The sequence below is a fragment of the Haemaphysalis longicornis genome, unplaced genomic scaffold, assembly GCF_048455015.1.
Source record: "Haemaphysalis longicornis isolate Haplotype H1 unplaced genomic scaffold, Haemaphysalis longicornis Haplotype H1 scaffold_2, whole genome shotgun sequence".
NCBI lineage: Eukaryota > Metazoa > Arthropoda > Arachnida > Ixodida > Ixodidae > Haemaphysalis > Haemaphysalis longicornis.
Genome location: NW_027526295.1, coordinates 262,611,377 through 262,630,086, shown reverse-complemented (window position 1 = coordinate 262,630,086; position 18,710 = coordinate 262,611,377). Strand labels below are relative to the sequence as shown.

General features: G+C 47.9%; 2 protein-coding genes across 2 annotated transcripts in view; one reads left to right on the top strand and one right to left on the bottom strand.

Moving 5' to 3' along the window:
• The window catches only part of Mus201 (rad2 superfamily protein mus201), a 19,916-nt gene extending 5,188 nt beyond the window's left edge, over window positions 1-14,728 (top strand). The window contains exons 5-12 of the mRNA XM_077700439.1: window positions 2,544-2,760; window positions 3,510-4,345; window positions 4,435-4,536; window positions 6,186-6,399; window positions 7,252-7,399; window positions 9,013-9,201; window positions 9,454-9,544; window positions 10,403-14,728. Of these exons, the coding sequence (XP_077556565.1) occupies window positions 2,544-2,760; window positions 3,510-4,345; window positions 4,435-4,536; window positions 6,186-6,399; window positions 7,252-7,399; window positions 9,013-9,201; window positions 9,454-9,544; window positions 10,403-10,558 (1,953 nt within the window). The 3' untranslated portion in view covers window positions 10,559-14,728. The remainder of the gene's footprint in view (window positions 1-2,543; window positions 2,761-3,509; window positions 4,346-4,434; window positions 4,537-6,185; window positions 6,400-7,251; window positions 7,400-9,012; window positions 9,202-9,453; window positions 9,545-10,402) is intronic.
• A 66-nt stretch (window positions 14,729-14,794) lies between these two features.
• On the bottom strand, window positions 14,795-18,593 carry Med11 (mediator complex subunit 11). The gene is made up of 4 exons (XM_077700441.1): window positions 18,495-18,593; window positions 18,304-18,385; window positions 17,413-17,553; window positions 14,795-15,127 (listed from the first exon to the last, which is right to left on the bottom strand). Exons 1-4 carry the CDS (start codon window positions 18,495-18,497, stop codon window positions 14,976-14,978), a joined length of 378 nt encoding a protein of 125 aa, XP_077556567.1. The 5' UTR covers window positions 18,498-18,593; the 3' UTR covers window positions 14,795-14,975.
• Window positions 18,594-18,710: the final 117 nt, after the last annotated feature.

Below are 18,710 nucleotides of genomic sequence, written 5' to 3'. Positions count from 1 at the left end.
CGCACGACATAGCGAAGAAATATTTGACCAGGAATCTGAGAAGCTACTTGGAAAAAAAAAAAAAGAACCATTGTCCGAAACTGCAGAAGTATAATGGATTTTTTGTTCGTAGACACTGAGGAAAACTTAATCCTACTCAGTGCTGTGAGTAGCCATCAGACGAAGATCACATCCTTCATCCAATAAATAAGGACGTAGGCCTGTTTTGTCAAGTTAACTTTGTTCTGTTGTAATTTCATGTACTCTTGTTCTGGTTCATTGAGGTTGAAATGCAACAAGGAGAAAGGTAAGGGTTACCTTGTTTAATAGTGGATTCCAAGCCTAAAAATGCATTTCTGTATCAAATATTTTTGTGTGAGCCAGATTTTCAATTTGTTAGAGCCGACTTTTACTTCTACTGTTACAACGAATATCAGATATAACAAACTAATTTGCTGTCCGAGCGTCGTTATGACGGGGTTCAACTATATTGCTCTCTGTCTGGCGTGTCGCTCGGTCACCAAGAAAGGCAAGAAGGCTGTACGAGGGTGGACAGGGAAAGGCAAGTGGCCTGCTCTAATACACGAAAGGATCCTCCCTTGCTAGGCCTTTACGGTATCCCTGATCACACTGGTTCTGTGGGAAGGTTGCAACAAGAGAGACAGGCACCTTCCTTTCGTGCCTTTGCGCCGCGCCTCGGGGATTGGGGACTATTGCAGGCTACTACAATTCTCACACTCTTGAGCAAATAGCCACGCCACCCAGGTGGGACTTGCAATGCACGACTGACCAACTCAAGGCCCATTGCTACCAAAGGTTAACACTTGGTCAATCATTGAGGTGCTCCTTTGCTTGCTATGTCTCTAAACATGCACTGCTCAGCACTGTCTCCGTTCACAGCAGTATTATGTCAGGGTCACCATAGCCACAGAAATCAAGGGCTGTTTGATGGTTGGTGTTTGACCACAGTTTCAACGACAGTTTCATTCATGGCTCAATATCAGGTGTTGAGAACTGTCCCTAGAGCATCAAACCTTGCATGCCACACTGTTTAGCCCTCACTTATGTTCTTGTCGGTGCTTTATGTTTTATTTTGCGTGGTCATTTTGTGTGCCTGAACGACCTGGCTGTGTCCTCTGTGCGCTTCACTATGGTAAGCAGCAAGAAAATTAAGAAAGTGGAGACGGGAACACGGGACAAGTGCAAGATTGACTTGTTTTGTGTTCCCCTTTCTGCATCGTATTCGTTGTTGGTTAACCCCATGACATCTAACCAACTCGCCTTCCACACTTTCTAAGGCCTTGGCATCATTGTCTGGTCTGTTTGTTTACTTCACATGTCGTCGTACTGTGCACAGTATGTGCTGCTTCTTCTGATGTTGCGTCTGTTACGTTATTGCTGCAGTTTTTTTTTGAAAGGGCTGTGAAGCAAGGTGCTTGGTTAATTCAAAAGGACTGGCCTTTGGTACTCAACTGTATCCAGCCCTGAAAGACATTTTTGTAGCCGGAAAAAGACAGTAAATATTGAAAAACTATTTTGTGCTCCACAATGTCGACAGTGACAGAATAATGAATGCTAAAACAGCGAAACTTTCTCATTTAGAACCACACGCAACCATGCTGTACTAGATGGTGAACTGCCCGATGAGAGCGAATGACCTCATCTGTGAGTGGTGTGGTGTGAGCGAAGCTGATTGAGTCCCACTGTGGCGTGATAAGGTGCGAAACTTGTGTGCATGCACCTGCACCAAGTGCAAATGACGAGCGAGAGCTGCAAACAAAGAGCATGTCAGTTCAATCTATAATCTCCGACATCGGCACAGAACAGTCAACACTCTATCTCTGACCAATCCCTCGAGTAAGTAAGCGCCGAACACTTCAAGGACATCATCATCATCATTGTCATTAGAGCATGTGGATAAAGTTGGCTTTGCCGGAATTTTGGCGTACGGCACTACTGATGGTGCAAGTTAGCCAATGCAAGCTTCGCCTGAAAACAGTTATGTTAGTGTGCCAACTACATGTTAGCAATCAAGGAGTACGATCAAATGAAACTAGAAGCGCCACTGAAATCGCACAGTCGGGTTGGCAGCCTTGGTTGGTGGCCACCTATCGTACAAGAAGGACCTGTGGCGTGTTTCCAAACGCTTCGCTGCACAGGGCACCCACGTGATGTGTGATGTCACTGCGCGCGCTACTCTTTTGAGCGCCTGCTAAAAAGAGCCTACCGTTCGGTCTCTGTGGCCTTGATGTAGAGTATTGAGTACCGGTGCTGACGGCTTGGGTTCGAGCCCCAGCAGGTCTATCAAGCATTTTTTTTTTCTAAGTTTTTTTTTTTCTAAACACAAATCTACGTGCTGTTTTTGTTAATATATAGTGATTTGGTATGTTTTAGGTTGCTTTAGGTTTGGGGCACAGCCAATGACGGCATGTAATTACATTCTGCATCATGTCACGTGGGTGCTCTGTGCAGCGAAGCGTTTGGAAATACGCGGACCTGTGATGTCATAGGGACCGGGCTAGGAAATGGGCGGTGAGTCAGCCCAGCCTCCCCCTCCCCGTCAGGACTCGGAGGCGTTCTCAGCGTTCCAGCTGCAGGGCCTGCTGCACAAGCGCAGCCTGCAGCAGCGGGCTGAGGAGGCTCGGCGGGAGATGCGCCCCGAGCCGCTCTTCTGGTCGGCCGAGGCACAGGTCAGCCGCGTGGCCTCCCAGCCAGGCACCCACCAGGTGATGCTCAGCACCCGCCCTCCCGAGCCGCCGCCACCCGCGGAGGCCGCCCAAGGTACCGGGCCCGAGGGCACTCCAGATTCGTTCCCAGTGTTCTGTTTGTGCCAATGCACCTCGTGGCCTGTTTCCCGGGAGGGTGGCACACTTGATGGTGGCCTCCCTCCTTGTTGCTGCTACAGTGTCCACTTGTTTGATGGACGAGTATATGGCTAAGCGATGACCCCTAGCTACATTTAAAGCACAAAACTCTCTAGCAGTGAGGTCCCCCAGACTTTGGTACTTTCAGTGTTAACAATGTCAGCAATCGTAAGACATGCTCAAGACATCAGCAGCGTTTTGTTGTAGCTAGCACTGTCTCTCGCTCTGGCTCTGCTGGATCAAATGTCTCACAATGGGGAGCACCTTCTTTATAACTACACTTCCTTTTTGCTAGGGTAATTATTTTATTGCAGTTGACTTTCAAGTTTCACCAGTTTGGTTGTGTCACTGTGCTCAAGCTGTCACTTACAATGCACGTGTTTTCTGTATTTTATATTCACGATGTCAGCGTTTGTGCTTGCCACCATAATAAAAACAAAGAACGGGAGCCTTCTCTCTCCTAGCTTGTGTGCTTGATAACAATGCCTATGCAAGAAGTACCGAGCTGCTGACTCTGAAAGAAACGTGGGCAACCTTCTGATCTGAGAGCAGTGAGACCATAGTGCGTGTGCTTTAAAATACGTGCTTTCTATGGCTGTGTTATTTCTCTTGCTTTCTGTGGAGCCACAATTTTATGCCGTGAAATTCTTGCTGTATTGCTTCTAGATCAAAGCCCAGTGAAAGATTGGAGGAACCCAGCCGTCACACCGAAGGAAAAGGACAGTGCTGGGACCAGCCGTGCCCCCAGTTCTGGCCCAGCCCTGTCAGTTCAAGATCCTGCTGTTCTAAAGTGGTTGGCTGAAGAGTGCTCTCCCCAGAAGGCTGCGTCAGCAGACAGCTCTGCTCCAAACAAGAATTGCACATCCTTGCAGACCTCTGAAGCCTCCACTGAATCTTCTCAGCCGCCTGTTAAGCGGGTGGTTGACTTTAGGTCGGAACAAGATGAACCAAAAGAAGACGCCAGCAGCAACACGAATAGCAGTGAAATTAGGAAGCAGGCTGAAAAAGTACTTCAAACGACTGTAGCAAAAACCGCTCAGCTACCCAGCGGCGCACCTAATTCGAGAGAGGAGAAATTGGACAGTGGCATGACTGACAACCCTGTGACCGTGCTTAGAAGTTCTTCCCCTTTGCCAAAACCTTCAGATGATGGGTGCGAAGCTGCCATAATGGATCTGGCAGCTGCACGTAATGACGAAAAGGAACCGGACCAGAACAGCCCGCCCACAAAACTGCCGGACGCGGCTGCCGACCAGGAGGACAGCAGCGTTGCATCTAATTGGTCAGGATCACAGGACGAGAGGGCAGATATTTTGGAGGTGACTGGGGAAAGTGAAGCATTGGACGATACCAGCAGTGCACAAGTGCTGTCAGATGACGATGAAGAAGAGAAAGATCCTGAACTGCTTGCTGCCATTCAAGCTTCACTGTCGGAGCAGAAGGGGGAACCTGCCCCCAGCAGCTCTGACAGCTTCTGGAAGCCGCCGAGAACGGCCGAAGAGGTGAGCCAACCAGTTTTTTTAGATTGTTTGGCTTCCCGTGCAGGGTATTAGCTGGGCTGGGCTCTTCTGCAGTTGTGCGCTGGTTGCAGGAACGGGAGCTGTGCATGAGGGAGGAGGAGTTGGAGCAAGAGGCTGCCCGTCAAGCACGCCATGCAGCCAGCATCAACGACATGTTGGTTAAGGAGTGTCAGGTGAGAAAACACTGGACAGCAACTTCAGATAGCTTCGTGCTGGCACGCTGTCTTAATCTTGCTCACCTCTAGTGGTTCAGGGCTGACCCCTGTTTATCATTGTACGAATTTCCGCCCGTGCACACGTAATTGTAAGATGTACTCTGCTCTAGGACATTTGTATGCATTTCATCTATGCATCTAGTGGCCGCAGTATACGATTCTGGCAGTATGGGCATTTGATTGATTGTAAGGTTTAACGCGCCGACGCAACGCAGGCGATGAGGCGCGCCGTAGTGGAGGGCTCCGGATTAATTTTGACCACCTGGAGATCTTTAACGTGCGCCGAAATCTCGTACACACGGGCGTTTTTGCTTTTCGCCTCCGTCAGAAAAGCGGCCGCCGCGGCCGGGAATCGAACCCGCGACCTCATACGCAGCAGCGCAATGCCTTAGCCACTGAGCCACCGTGGCGGGTGTGGAAAAAAAAAAAAAAATGCTGCCGAACCCTGCTTAAGTAATTTAGCTGTCAGGCACAAATTTAAGGGGACACTAGAGTGATTTGCAAAGATTCTGGGCCTTAGCCACTGAGCCACCGCGGCGGGTAGTATGGGCATTTGTTCCCTTGTGCTCATAGAGGCATAGGTGAAGTAGCTTAGTTAAATGCTTATGTACTGTAGTTGTGGTGACCTTTTTACAAGCATTAACAGTAATTTTTAGTGAAACATGCATGTATAGACCTTGAGAGCAGATGTATTTAAAAGGAGTAACTTCTGGCTGAAGTAACGTTCTGAATATCTAAAAATATTCAGAACATTGTAAAATAGTGCTTCACTTGAGCTCTTAGGAAAAACGCAGCCCGTATATGAACGAGACAGAATGAAGGAGGCGCAACACAAGTTTTGTGTTGTGCCTCTTCCATTGTATCTTGTCCATTTGCATGCGGTGTTTTTCTTTATGATGCTATACCAACTTGCCCAGCATCGAGTTTGCTCCTTTTAAGCTCTTAACCAATTGCGATCCAAGGATGTTTATCCACTTTATATCCATTATGGTCTAAAACTGTTTTACCAGTTTCCATTGCTATAAAAACAAAAACAGCAGCAGTGCAAAAACAGTGTGTAGGATGCTTATGTTTTGGCTTCCCTTCACATGCCCAAATTTTTCAGTTATAATTGGGCAGCATGTGGTACTGCTCAAAGCGTCCCCCTGTGTGCTTTCCTGTCCTCTGAATGCATGTTTTGCAAAGAAACACTCTGCCCATTTTTGTTTTTCTATTGCCGCAAAAGGTGTAGCCCTTGCTGTTTTGGCCAGGGACCTTGTAATATGAAATAAGGCTTGCCATCCTGCCGTTTTTCACTCCAGACATGAAGACACCCTTCGCCTCATCAGGTTTTGGCAGAACTGCAGATGTCTCTGCTCCTCTGGTCCCCTTTAACAGCTGCATACTGAACAAAAATAGAGCCGTTGGTGATGGTGACTTTGAGAAGCGAGAAAATGAGATTTCACCACCACTCGATCGACTGGTGGGAAAATGCTTAGTGGCCTCTCAGTTATGCGTCCCAGTCACGGTGGTCTGAGTGTGAATGTCGATCTGGAGGTACTGTCTGCATTGCCCCTGCTCTGGTGAGAGAGCCTGGCTGGCTTGTGTGTTCTGTTGGGCGGGTGCAGGAGCTGCTGGCGCTGCTGGGCCAGCCGTATGTGGTGAGCCCCGGGGAGGCGGAGGCCCAGTGTGCCTGGCTGGAGCAGCAGGGCCTCAGCCATGGCACGGTGACGGACGACAGCGATGCCTGGCTCTTTGGGGCACAGTGCGTGTATCGCCACCTCTTCCGGGCCGACCAGCGGCCCACCCGCTTCCTGCTGCGCGACCTGGCCACACAGTTCGGTGGGTGTGTCCCTTCTCTCCGTCCACGGCAGGGCCCCATCTCAGGAGAGGTGCCTGAGCGCCACGGGTGCACTGAGAATGGCTGCGCAGCGCACGGCCAGAAACTAGTGCCTGTTCACTCTAGTGTGACGCAGCTCTCAGCCAGAGCCGTTGATTAATTTTAGAAGCACGCTTTCCCACCCTTTGCTGAACAACTTGCTTGTTTAATGCTAATTTTACTGGATCGCGCGTAGTTCTGGAGTTCAGAGATGACAGCAAGAAAACCGGCGGTGTCCTTATGAAGTTTATGGTGCTGCTGTCGTTATATTTAATGTTTTGCATCAAAATTATTCGTGGTGAAGAGCAAGGGATGTACTGCAAAACAAAAGCACAGCTTTCGGTGGATAGCAGTATGGGCAGGTTGAAAAATATTGCACACTCGTTGGTTTGCTTAAAAATTTAGGACTTAGAGGCATACATTGTAGCAGAGATTCCTGTTGCGAGGGCAGTCCTTGAACTGGCCACAAGAAATCCAGCACTATTTGGGAACTATCTATCGTGCTGTCTAGGAGCAGAGGTTTGCTAAGCTCTTTTGGTTTGTGGTGCCAACGGGACAGTCACCACTGATCTCTTGCGTTAGGCTGGGACCACTAAAATTTAACCTCGACGTGATACGTTTGCGCACCGTAGCCTGGCCATTCAAGCTGAGTTGTTACAATGCTTGTAGGTTTGCACCTTTAGGAAGCAACCTCGCTCGCGTCTCTTGCTTTGCGGCATCAGCCCAGCCCCACTGTTGCGGGTGCACGCTCTCATGAGCCGCCGTGTGCTGTGCGTGGGTCCCTTGGCAATTTCTGGCTCCCTCCGTTGGCCCAGGGCTCGACCGTCAAAAGCTGGTGGCATTTGCCCTGCTGTGCGGCAGCGACTACACGACAGGGGTCAATGGCGTGGGTCCTGTCACAGCCATGGAGGTGATCAGCGAGTTCAAGGGGGACGACGCTGTGGAACTTCTCGAGCATTTTCGGTCAGTTTCATGTGCTCACCATGTTCGAGGTACTCTGAAAATGACCACTGCTTGACCACAAGTCGTGCAACATGATGACTGAAACTTGTTATTTTTAGGCAGTGTTGGACTGAGGCCCAGGGCAGATAAGCAGCACAAAATTCAAAGTGGTTTCTTCAGCCAGCTGTTTCTTTTATAATGCAAAATCTAGGACTATCTGGTGTGTTAGTGCGCTGTACGTTAACTCTATGCTCCACTCCCTCTTTTTATGCTCTTTTCTTGTTTAACAAACTTCCCCTATTTCCACTTGATTGCAGCACACTCAACGTACAAAACATTCTATTGTTGCTCTTGAGCTGCAATCGGCTATAGCATGAAACAGATAGCATAAAAATTCCTTTTTGTAAATTCACACAGTTCTAGAAATGCCTGTGGTCACAGTTTTAAAATGTTTTCTTCTATTGTGAGGGCCAGCATTCATGGAAAGATGCTCATCAAGGGGCTGGGAATAATAGAAATCTACCACTGCCAGTCATTTCATAGACAAGCTGTTTAAAATTATTTAAAATGAGAGGCATCAATGATCTGTCACGGCGAATACTCTTTGCATAATTAAGCCAGTACACCCTATTTTCGTGCATGCAGCTTCGCTGCAATGCATGCTGTGTGATAATGCATGCATCATCACATCCCTCATTGCAGTCTCTCTCCTCCATCATTCCATCTGACATACTGCTAAAAGCAGAAAGTGTGGTTTTACTGCAGCTATTTGCACACTCAATGTAACGCCGTAAATGTTACTTCTTGCGGTTTTATATGCAGGGAATAGTATGCGGGAATATTTTTTTGTTTTTCTTTGTGAGCATTTTGGGGTGTGATTTATATGCAGGTGCAGATGGCATGCTTTAAAGGATGGTGTGCCTCATTTCCCTCTGCAAGATGTGTTCAGAATTTTTCTGCTTGCCTATCCACAGAAACCACACACACAAGGGAATGCAATTTCAACTAGTACTTGATTGGACGAGTGAAGAGTTAAATATGCGTTCTGTTCTCCATATGACAATGTGCAGTTCAGTAATTGATTTGTTGCCTATCCACAGAAACCACACACAAAAGGGAATGCAATTTCAACTAGTACTTGATTGGACAAGTGAAGAGTTAAATATGCGTTCTGTTCTCCATAGGACAATGTGCAGTTCAGTAATTGATTTGTTGCCTATCCACAGAAACCACACACAAAAGGGAATGCAATTTCAACTAGTACTTGATTGGACGAGTGAAGAGTTAAATATGCGTTCTGTTCTCCATATGACAATGTGCAGTTCAGTAATTGATTTTAATAATCTGAAACTGTTCTTGCACCATTCGCGACATTGTTGCTGTCTCGTGTCGGACCTGTTTGTTTGTTGGAATAAAGTACTGAGTCCCCCCCAAGGGCACCCCGTGAACTTGCATCTTTCAAAGACATCCTGGGGCATTTAGCTCGAGAGGAAGAGCTTGTCATGCTGACTGGTGGCAATAGGTACCAAGAAGTAGCATGGGGGAGTTAAGAGGTGATGGAAAGCTGGGCTCGTGAGTATTTGTGTCGCTGAAGAAGGGGGTACCTAAGCTTGTGCACGCGTGGCCACCCTTAGGACGTGGCTGGAGCAGGCCAAGGAGGAGAAGGTGGTGCCCGGGAGCAAGACGCGCTCCCACCTGGTCCGGCTGTCCCTGGAGCCGGGCTTCCCCAGCGGCCGGGTGGTGCAGGCCTACCTGGAGCCCACCGTGGACGAGTCCCGCGAGGCCTTTTCCTGGGGCACCCCGGACCTCGACGCCCTGCGCACATATCCCTTTGTGGCCGGCCCCTTGTCTTTCGCATTGGCACTCCCTTTGTCACGTGCCAATTTTTGCACCACTTAATCCCGTGTCAGCTTCTTTTGAGGTGACACCCGATAGGCAGCTCGAGCAAAAGGCGAGTCTAGAAACTGCTGGGTAGCATGGACACTTTGTGGATAAGGGAACTGTGCGCACGTTGAATGGGTGGCCTGATGTGTGGGGCTGCGAGGTCTTCTTTTCCTTAACGCGTGGTGCTGTACGTATGCTAGCCAAAAGCTGGGCTGGAGCAGGGAAAAGCTGGATGACCTGCTGCTGCCAGTGCTTAAGAGGATGGGCATCAAACAGAAGCAGGCGAGTGCCGAGTCCCATTCTTTGTTATAGGGCTTCTTATGCAGTGTTTCAATTAACAACACTGCTGCAGTGCACAGTGTTCTCGTGCACAAGGAATGGGCCCTTTTCTGCTGCCTAATTGAAACTGTATGGTTAAAAACGTTGGTATGAATTCGCAAAAAAAAGAAGGGAGGGAATAAGTTAACTCCTTATACCTGTCTCGGTTGCTCAGTGGCTGGACGTGCTGCCGAACCTAAGGACACAAGTTCGATTCTGCCCGGGAGGGCTGCTTGAGATGTAGACAGGGCTGATTTGGATAAAAAATGACGTCCATGTGTTGAGACTGGAACACGTTAAAGATTGTCAGATGGTCAAAATAAATTCGGAGCTCTCCCCTGCAGCGTGCCTCATCGCCCAGGTGTTGCCTGAGTGTGTTAAATGCTCACAGTTTGAATTTTTTAGGACTCCTTTACAATTACAGTATGCTTGGTTTTTGTGACTGTAGTCTCGGTGCATTAAACCACCTGACAGTCCCACTGTGACAGTGCCATGAGCCTGCATGCACAATTGCTGAAGTTGACTCTAGTAACCTGAAAAGGCATACATGCAGTGAGGAGCACTTGTAAGGGTTAAATAACGAGTCAGGATTAAGATGATTTGTGAAGAGTGGCTCGGTCATCCCCCGATTAGTTAACATAGGTCATGATGATGACCTCAGATGCATCATGGTGGTCATGTAGAGACAACTTTTCCCTTGAAGCCAGGAGCGGTGCACCAGTGTGTGATGGAAAAGCAGAGCTGTTGCCGTTCTGGGTGGTTCCCTTGCAAAGGAGGCAACCCTTCTTGGTGGTTGTAAGTGGCCCCTGTCCTCTGCTGCAGACGCGCATGGACCAGTACCTGGAGGCCTACCAGGCGCCCCTGAAGCCCAAGCTGTTCCCGAGTAAGCGGCTCACCAAGGCCCTGGGAAAGCTGGCCCCTGCCAAGAGGGCCAAGCTGCAGGAGCCGCAGCTCTCGGAGGACAGCGACTCCAGCTAGAATCTCTAGCAGCCTCCCGGCAGCCGGGTGTAAAGGACCGATTTTGTTCATGTTGCACGTGTAGACTGACAGTTCTAGCAGTGTTTTCCCTCACACAAATGCATTTTTGAATTATGTGTCTCAACTCCAACATCATGCTCTTATAAGAAAGGCGTAGAATAGGAGCAAGCCTATGCGTGTCCTGTGCCGAGCGAGTGGTACGCAGCTGGAAAGGAACTGCACTGGCGGTACCCCGGCAGTCACCTCTCCTTTGAAGAAACATTCCCACTTGGACTGTGGGGCTTGCTGACAGTCTGCGATTCTGCAGGAATTGGGAAGGAATGGCTGAATTGCAAAAGACACATGCAATGTGTGTTTTGTGAGCATTGTGTGGTGTTTTTGGCCTTGTGTGCAGATCACATACTAGGTAGCACCAATATCATCAGGACAGGACGAAACTGAAGCCTCAGTAGTCTCCAACAATGTGGCTTACCATGGTCACAGTATAGAGCTATGGTCTATACAGCACCGGAAAAACTCCAAGGACTCCTAACCATTTTTTTATGGATTGTGAATGTTAGAGCACGACTGTCCAATTAGAACACCCGAGATGCCTAGCATTGTCAAAGGAGTTTGTAATCTTGCCGCTTGAGACACCTTGCTTGTCACCCACCAATGTGCTTTCTGACGGCTTTGTTCTCTCTCCTATGCATTGTGCTGTCGCTTGTTCCTGCTACCATGCAATGGAAGAGTTGACGACAATAGTGGCTTTTGTTTGCTCTACTGCACCCGTCATCTGCAATGTACTGGCATGGATGGCCACCTCTTGCCACTGCTCGTGCTGTGGAATGCCTTGTGCTATGGAATGCCTCCCAAGGAGTTGTTTTGTTGTTTCAGATACTAATGAGCCATTTAAAGAGGCCATGCAAACACAATACAAGCTTTTTTTATTCGCAAGATTTCGTGTTTTATAGTGCCCCCAGCGCTTGTCTGGCAGCAAACATGCCATATTCACTGAGAAACTAATCAATTTAGGTTAAAATTTTGATCCTCCCACCAAATGATGTTTCTGTGACGCCTGCCATGAAGTCATGAGGACGGATATTCAAACGAACTGCCAGTGCGTCATTAGGCTCTGCAGCCTTGCTTACCATCAGTCCTCCCAGATGGTGCTGCCATACTGAGCCGTGGGCCGTTGTCCGCCGTTGCTTTGTTTTTGACTGTATTTGCACCTGGCTTGTTTCTGTTACCGTAGAAAGTAATCGTTTCGTGAAACATGGGGTATGCTTGACAAACAGAGCCCCGTAAGACATCACTTTCGCCAATCGGCCAGTGTCAAGTAAGACAACTCCAAAGCGGCGAAGTGCTGTGCAGTTAAAACAAGCATAGTGCGCCCAGTACCAACGGCAGTGCAAATCGGTACTTCTATGTTTACGGGTAATTCCGTAACCTTTATTGTTTACCCCACCATCCTTACTGCTGTAAAATGAATATGCATTACATTTAAGCGCAAACAGCTCGTTTGGCAAGCTTATAAGCAGTGCCTAATTTGCGTTTGCTGGCCTCAGCCAATCGCACAGCTGGGCATATATGACATCATAGCTTCTGTTGCGGGAAATAAGCTAGTGGGTCGCATGGACATTTCCTTTTTTTCCTAATTAAGTAGCTTATTTTAGCGAAATGTGCATTAAAAGTGGTGTCAGTATGATTCTTACGAGTCAATCTTTCGAATGATCCAAACGTGTTTTTTCTGCATTTAAGGCTTTCACGTCAAAATATATGTGCTGCTCAGACTTCAACAACAGATTGGGGGTGTTAATGGGGCACTGGACTGAATTTGTCAGTCATTTGTGGCTTCATTGTGTACTGCATTGGTTAAAACGAAACGTTGGTGAAGCTCTAGGGCCTCAGTTTATCTCTGATAGATGGCAAAAAAAAAAATGGAGCAATTTCACTCTGTCAAGGTGGATGGCCAGTGAAGCTGTTTAGCACAGGACATGGAGGTGACAGAAAAAAATCCAAGCCGTAATTAAGAGAGATGGTTAAAACGCGAAGCTTTCTTCCATGCAACCTGAGTCAATATACAAAATCCAAACTGCTTCGACCGTGTTGGAATGGCGCAGTCACATAAATGTCGGCTTCATAACGCAAAGTACCCAGGTTCGATTCTCACCATGGGAAGCACTTTTCAACACCAGAGCTGTCTAAGCTTTTAGTTCCGCCCTATTGCGTTACCAGAACACAATACAAAGAAAAAAGACTGAGTGCACATGAGCGGCGCCTCATAAGGAGCACCCAGTGTCGGACAGGCTAGCGCCACATAAGGAGTTAGCAAAAGAGAGAGAGAGAGAGAGAGAGAGGGGAGAGAGAGAGGGGAGAGAGAGAGAGAGAGAGAGAGAGAGAGAGAGAGAGAGAGAGAGAGAGAGAGAGAGAGAGAGAGAGAGAGAGAGAGAGAGAGAGAGAGAGAGAGAGAGAGAGAGAGAGAGAGAGAGAGAGACTTGTGAGGAGTGCCTGGCGTCGGCCAGCTCGAACTTTGAGAACACTTTGCCCAGTGATCGTGGCGTAAAATGCTCTTCTCGCCAGTTCATGCGCGTTCGCGCCTGAAATGGGCAGCACAGGTGCCGAGTTCACGAAGCCAGTTGCCATTGGTTCTAGTACGTGCTAACATGGTTGACTTTGGGAGGGATGTGAAAACCTGCGGACAAAATGATCCGGACCTGCCAGTGATGGAGAACTTTCAGCGGCAAGTTCGGAAATCCATGCGAGGTGCAACAGCCAGGTATCCAACAAAGGGGGAGGGGTTGCCAGCTCTGCTGTTTCTCCAGCCTTGCACCACTAGTGCAAGCTGCACCAATCTTTTTTTTTCCCTTTCCGAAGAAAGCTCCGCATTTCAGCGTCATCATCATGTGCCCTCCCATTGTGTAAAGTTGGCTTTTCTGCACTGTTTTTGCATTCAACGCCACCAGCGAGGCATAGAAAGCTTCACTTCAACAAGGCGACAGGTGTGAGCAAGTTTTATTCTTGTGGCACGCACCCTTACCCTGGTATTGCGAGTTCCTCCACCACTCGAGCCTCCGGTCGGGGAGATCCTTGAAATCGATTTCCCCATGCATAGGCATTGCGGAATCCCCCCCTCAGCTGAGTGGAGGGAGCAAATGGAGTGGAGGGGGGGGGGGGACTGAGAATACAGCCCTTGCTCTCTCTCCTCTTGGAACGAACGAGCAAATACACTTTCATTGCAAAAGCGCAGACCTTGGCTGAGCCTGCCCATACTCTGTCCCTTATCCACCGCTTTCCTAGGAGTGAACGAGTGATTAGATGCTTCCAATGCACTGGCTCGACTTTGCTAAGCTGGAAGGTAAGGTTGATGTTACGAGAAATGAGCCGCTTCCTGGGTTTGACCTGAAGTAATAAGCTTTGCTCAAAACACTGCGCCCATTTGGCCCCATTTGCAGCCACCATGCCAGCTATTGCAACAATATTGCATTCGTTTGAAATATTTTCAGGCTGAAAAGAAGGACACTGCCCCATGATTCTTGAAGCCATTCAACCTATGCACGCTGCGGGTTGAGCCCCAAAGCTGCTCAGAGTGGTGCACACGCTTGTGCCGAGGTTTAGTTCAAATGCGTGCTTGTTTTTTTCAGTAACTTGCACAACCAAGTGTCAGATGAATTCAGTGGCTGCATGAAGGTCCATTTCATGAAATGAGTTGTACGGCTCCTCTCTTGCATCAATTTTACTTCTTGGAGATAGGAAAAAAAAAAAAAAAAAAAAGCCCTGGTTTGTCATCTGCTCTCAACCTGCAGTATTGAGTGGCTGCTTTTCTTAGTACAGAAGCCGACCGATTTTTCAGACCTGGAGGGGAAAGAAAAATAGTCCGAATAAAAAAGCAGTCCGAAATATCCGTGAGTCATTTTCCTATGGGACAACTGGTGGTTCCTTGGGAAAGTCTGAAATATCCAGCAAGTCTGAATTTTCGGAGTCCGGAAAAATGGTCGGCTTGTGTATTCTTGATGCACCTTATGAAATTAGATTTGGGCTGATTGTTATACCTATGCCTTGTATTGAAATCATTTGTACATACCACAAGGACAACAATCTAGAAAATGAACACAAACTTTGGGAATCCGTGCCAGAGATGTCATGTAATGGCACAATTTCACTTTTAATAATAAAGCCATTGCACCCGAACGTACCCAAATGTTAGTTTCATTTGCTGCTGACCAATGTCCGTGCAGCAACATGATAAAAAAAAAATCAAAGGTGATGTCTTTATTTTTACAAAGGTTTTTCAGATCATTCCTTTGTTTTCCCCCACTGTCACCAATTCACTGGTGGGGAAAAACAATAAGGTGACGCACACCAAGCGATAGTGGCGGCCCCAGTTCGCTCCATGCACAGCTGCAGTCTCTGCCAGGTGGCCAGTGCCACAGGCGTCCTAGGAGTCTGGCTGTTGTGCGGGCTGCTCCTGCTGCTGCTGGTGACGCAGGCGCTCGAGTTCGTTCATGCGTGAGCGGGCATGCTCCAGCCGGTGTAGAGCCATGTGGAACACCTTCTGTGCAGCATAACTTGAGCCCTCGTGTGGTTGCACTGCAAGGTGAGGACCCCCGGTCATGAACATGGGTGGGGCTGAAGGCACACAAACCCCACAAGGGGCCTGTGCACCACAAGAACAACACGTGGTGCTGGTTCGCAGCAGGTCTGTGGGCCATCGCATGTTTTGCTGTGGATGCCCGAGGTGGCAGCACTCAACAGCAGTCAAGATTACCAAGACAGCCCCCGCAGGGTTCCCATAGGTGAAATGTTTTTATTTGTTCTCTAAATAAAAAAGTAAGTGCCAACTTCGTTCTTGGTTGCAAACACACAAAGTTTGAGCATGAACGAAGGAACGGTTAGCTCAGGAAAAATTTTTAGAAGACGAGCATTTATCGATATAACACACTGAGCCTGTTTGATTTTCCACTTGTGGCTCCCCGTGGGCTGCCACAGGCAAGAGCTAGTCATTCTTTCTTTTCGAGCAGCTCTTTGCGTCACTTACGGCAGCGCCAGATTGCCTTTCTCGAGTCAAGAAATCCCTGGCTCCCCGCAGGCTGCCATAACTGCCAGGGTCTGAAAGCTAGCAGACTATGCTGTTAGCAGACGACAAAAGGAGACTAAATCATGCCGTGCAGCCAGTTTCAATATGATATCGCAGAATTGTTCAGTTCTTTTGAATTTTAAGATGACCTTAGATGTGCAACTTAACTTTGCAAGCCCATAATTACTTTTTATTAAAACTTTTGTCTTTTGATGCAGCATGTTTTCGTTGCAACACGCCACTTTGCTTTTTATCAAGAAAGTATGATGAAAGACGACAGCTTCCCACTTCAGCTGCCACTCATTTTCGGTTGAGTGTGTTAAAGAAGGCTAATACTTTTCAACTCGGTAGATGAAGGCAGCATTCTGATGTTACACGGAAGCATGCATGTTTTTGTTAATTCAGGTACTTGTTCTTCTGCACGACCATAGAATGCCCGTTAGTGAAGCCTTTCAATGAATTTTTTTTGTGTGTGTGCGCCTGCAAACTGTGCCGGCTGCCTCTCAGAAACAGCGTCGGAAAGTGCATCAGAAGAACTTCAAATTTGGTTTGAGGCACAAGTCCCCTTTCAGTTGGTGCGTATAAGTATCTGAGAAACGACCCAGGAAAAGATGCAAACAAAGCGGTAAGTGTGGAATGCCCCATCGAGGGGAAAAAAAAAAAAAAAAAAAAAAAGTCGTCCCAGGGACCGTGACAATTTCGCAAGTCGATAGCGCTTGAAAAGGAATGGATGTCTAGCGATGGCAAAGGTCTGCCGAAATGAGTAGGTGTAGCTTAATGGTAACTTTTGCGCACTCGATACGGGGTCACAGAAAAAGGTGACATGAAGACAAGCGAGTGCGCAAAAGTTACCGTTAAGATGTCAAACCAACTAGCCCGCCTATCCGTGTTATTATAGGTGTAACTGTCACGCTTGCTTTCAGCTTGAGGAATAAACCCCTCCGTATCGAGTGCGTCGACAAAGGCAGAGATAGTGCGTCTTAGTTCATCCGACAATTTTGAAGTGAAACTGTGGCAGACGACAGAAACAAAGTTGCTGTTGTGGTTGGGCTTGCCTGTTTCTTAAATTTTTGCTTTGCGGTGTACACCGAGGCACTTGAGCTATGTATTCCTGATGCAACTTCTAACTGGCGAGCCCCCCCCCCGCTTCCCCTGCGTCCATTTAGTTAAGAACGCCTGTTAAGACTGGGCTGCCAGAATGCTCATAAATCAAACAGGCCCACTGTATGCGACCATAGTTCAACACTGTATGAAGATTGAAATTTTATTTAATGCCAGTACTGTCTGCACTGTTGTTACGCCTTTTCTCCGTGAGTCCCACCTTTGCATGCCGTTCATGGAGGAAATCAGCGCCGTTCCTACCGTGAAACGCTGTCTCAGTGCTTGCATGCTCAGGCCACAGATGGCATCATGAATGCAGTTACTGTTTGTAGAAATTCACAGATGTAACAAGCCTTATGTTCCACGTCATCCACGGTGTGTGCATACACATTAATGGTTTTACTAACAAATTTGTTCACAAAAAAATTCAAAGTACCCCGAATTTGACAAAATCTTAAATTTTGTAAGACTGAAAGCCCTAGATTGTTCACAGAAATAATTTTTTCACTATCAAAAACAAAAACATTTTTCCCTGACCACTGCTTTTTAACAGCAACTTTGCACACATGTGCAAAGGCGTTCGTAAGGGACATTACAAAGGCACTCGGCGCACTTGTAGATAAGCACAGAGAAAAGTGTGATACCCCAAACGGCCCACATAAGCCTTTAAAATTCCCCCAAGCGCTCAGTAACGTACCTGTGGAAACTTGTGTGAGATAGAGTATGTGCTTTGTCAAAGCAGCCTCAACGTTTTGCAGCGTAGTGAGAAAGCTTGATGTGTTCGACTCCACTTGTTTCAGGCTGGGCTTTTCCCGGCTGAGTTCCAAGCACGCCTGACCTGCAACGGGATAGGCGGAGGAGAATTAGGGCGAGATTCCGTTCCCCTGTGGCACCAATGCAGGCACATTTATTTAGAAGAAAATAACCTTCCGTCCCCTTAGACCTAAAACTACACAACACGCCAAATGCATCAGCAACGTCCCATGTGTCGCACATTCTTCTTGTACTGATGAAAACTGCACCCTGAAAGATAGGATTGCAAGTGTCGAAACTGGAAGATTACGCTGACGAACTGCTGATTCTATGCGAGTACGTCGCATTGAAGAGAACCTGCAAAACAAAAATTAAGATGTTTTGGTAAATTTATAAGAATGCGTAAGCATCTCGCCCCTCTACTTTGCGAACTTGAGGCTTGGACCGATGTGCACACCGTGCTCAAGCTTCCCGTCTTTCCACCCCGCACTGGCTGCACACTCGATTCTACAACGCATACAAGCTGTGGCGGGAGTCCCGGGGTCCGTCGAGACCATGCAGAGGCAGGTGGCGCGGCGCGCTTCGACTTGACGTCGACCCCGTTGCGAAGGCAGCGTTCTCCACGCGATCACTTCACTCTCGTTCTGTGCTCTTCCGTCGCTAGGTCGGTTGATTCAACGCAGCATTGCGTTAACGTGCCGACATGCCCATCTAATGCTCACGCAATAATAAATGAGGATGGGCAATCCTTTCTGGGACATTACTAGAAGACGCATGGATGAGAGAAAGTCCCACCAGGCCTGCGTAGATAACATCTTACAGCATCAGTGGTTACCTGCGCTTTGCAGAGCCGCTGCAACTTCCTTTTCGACCTCTTCTAGCTCCTTGAGCTTCATTTTAAGAGTGGTCATCGAATTCTGCAAAACAACAGCATGAGGTGAAAACATTCAAGAGCTAAGGTACAGTAGGAAACAATGCTTAAAGGCCAGGTAAAAGGCAAAACTTGTCGAAAATGCCTTCACGTACCATAGTTCTATTTCAGCGAAGGTGGACTTGTGCACGAAAATCGACGAAAACAGACTCCCACAGGCGCTGCAGCAGCTGAAGCATTGAGTTTGGGCTGAAGCTCCCGCTTGGCTTGACTGGCTTGGCTACAAACGGCACGTTGGATTTGCCTCAATCTCTTATTCTTTTTTACCAAAGCAAGAGGTTTACTTTATTTTAGTATTACTGATTGTATTC

Excerpts from the sequence above, each read along its gene's own strand:
- Med11 (XM_077700441.1), bottom strand. Across the intron at positions 17,554-18,303 it reads AGCGGCTCTGCAAAGCGCAG|GTCAGGCGTGCTTGGAACTC; the intron begins GTAACCACTGAT and ends ATCCCGTTGCAG. Across the intron at positions 15,128-17,412 it reads TCTCACACAAGTTTCCACAG|TGCAACCACACGAGGGCTCA; the intron begins GTACGTTACTGA and ends CTCACCTTGCAG.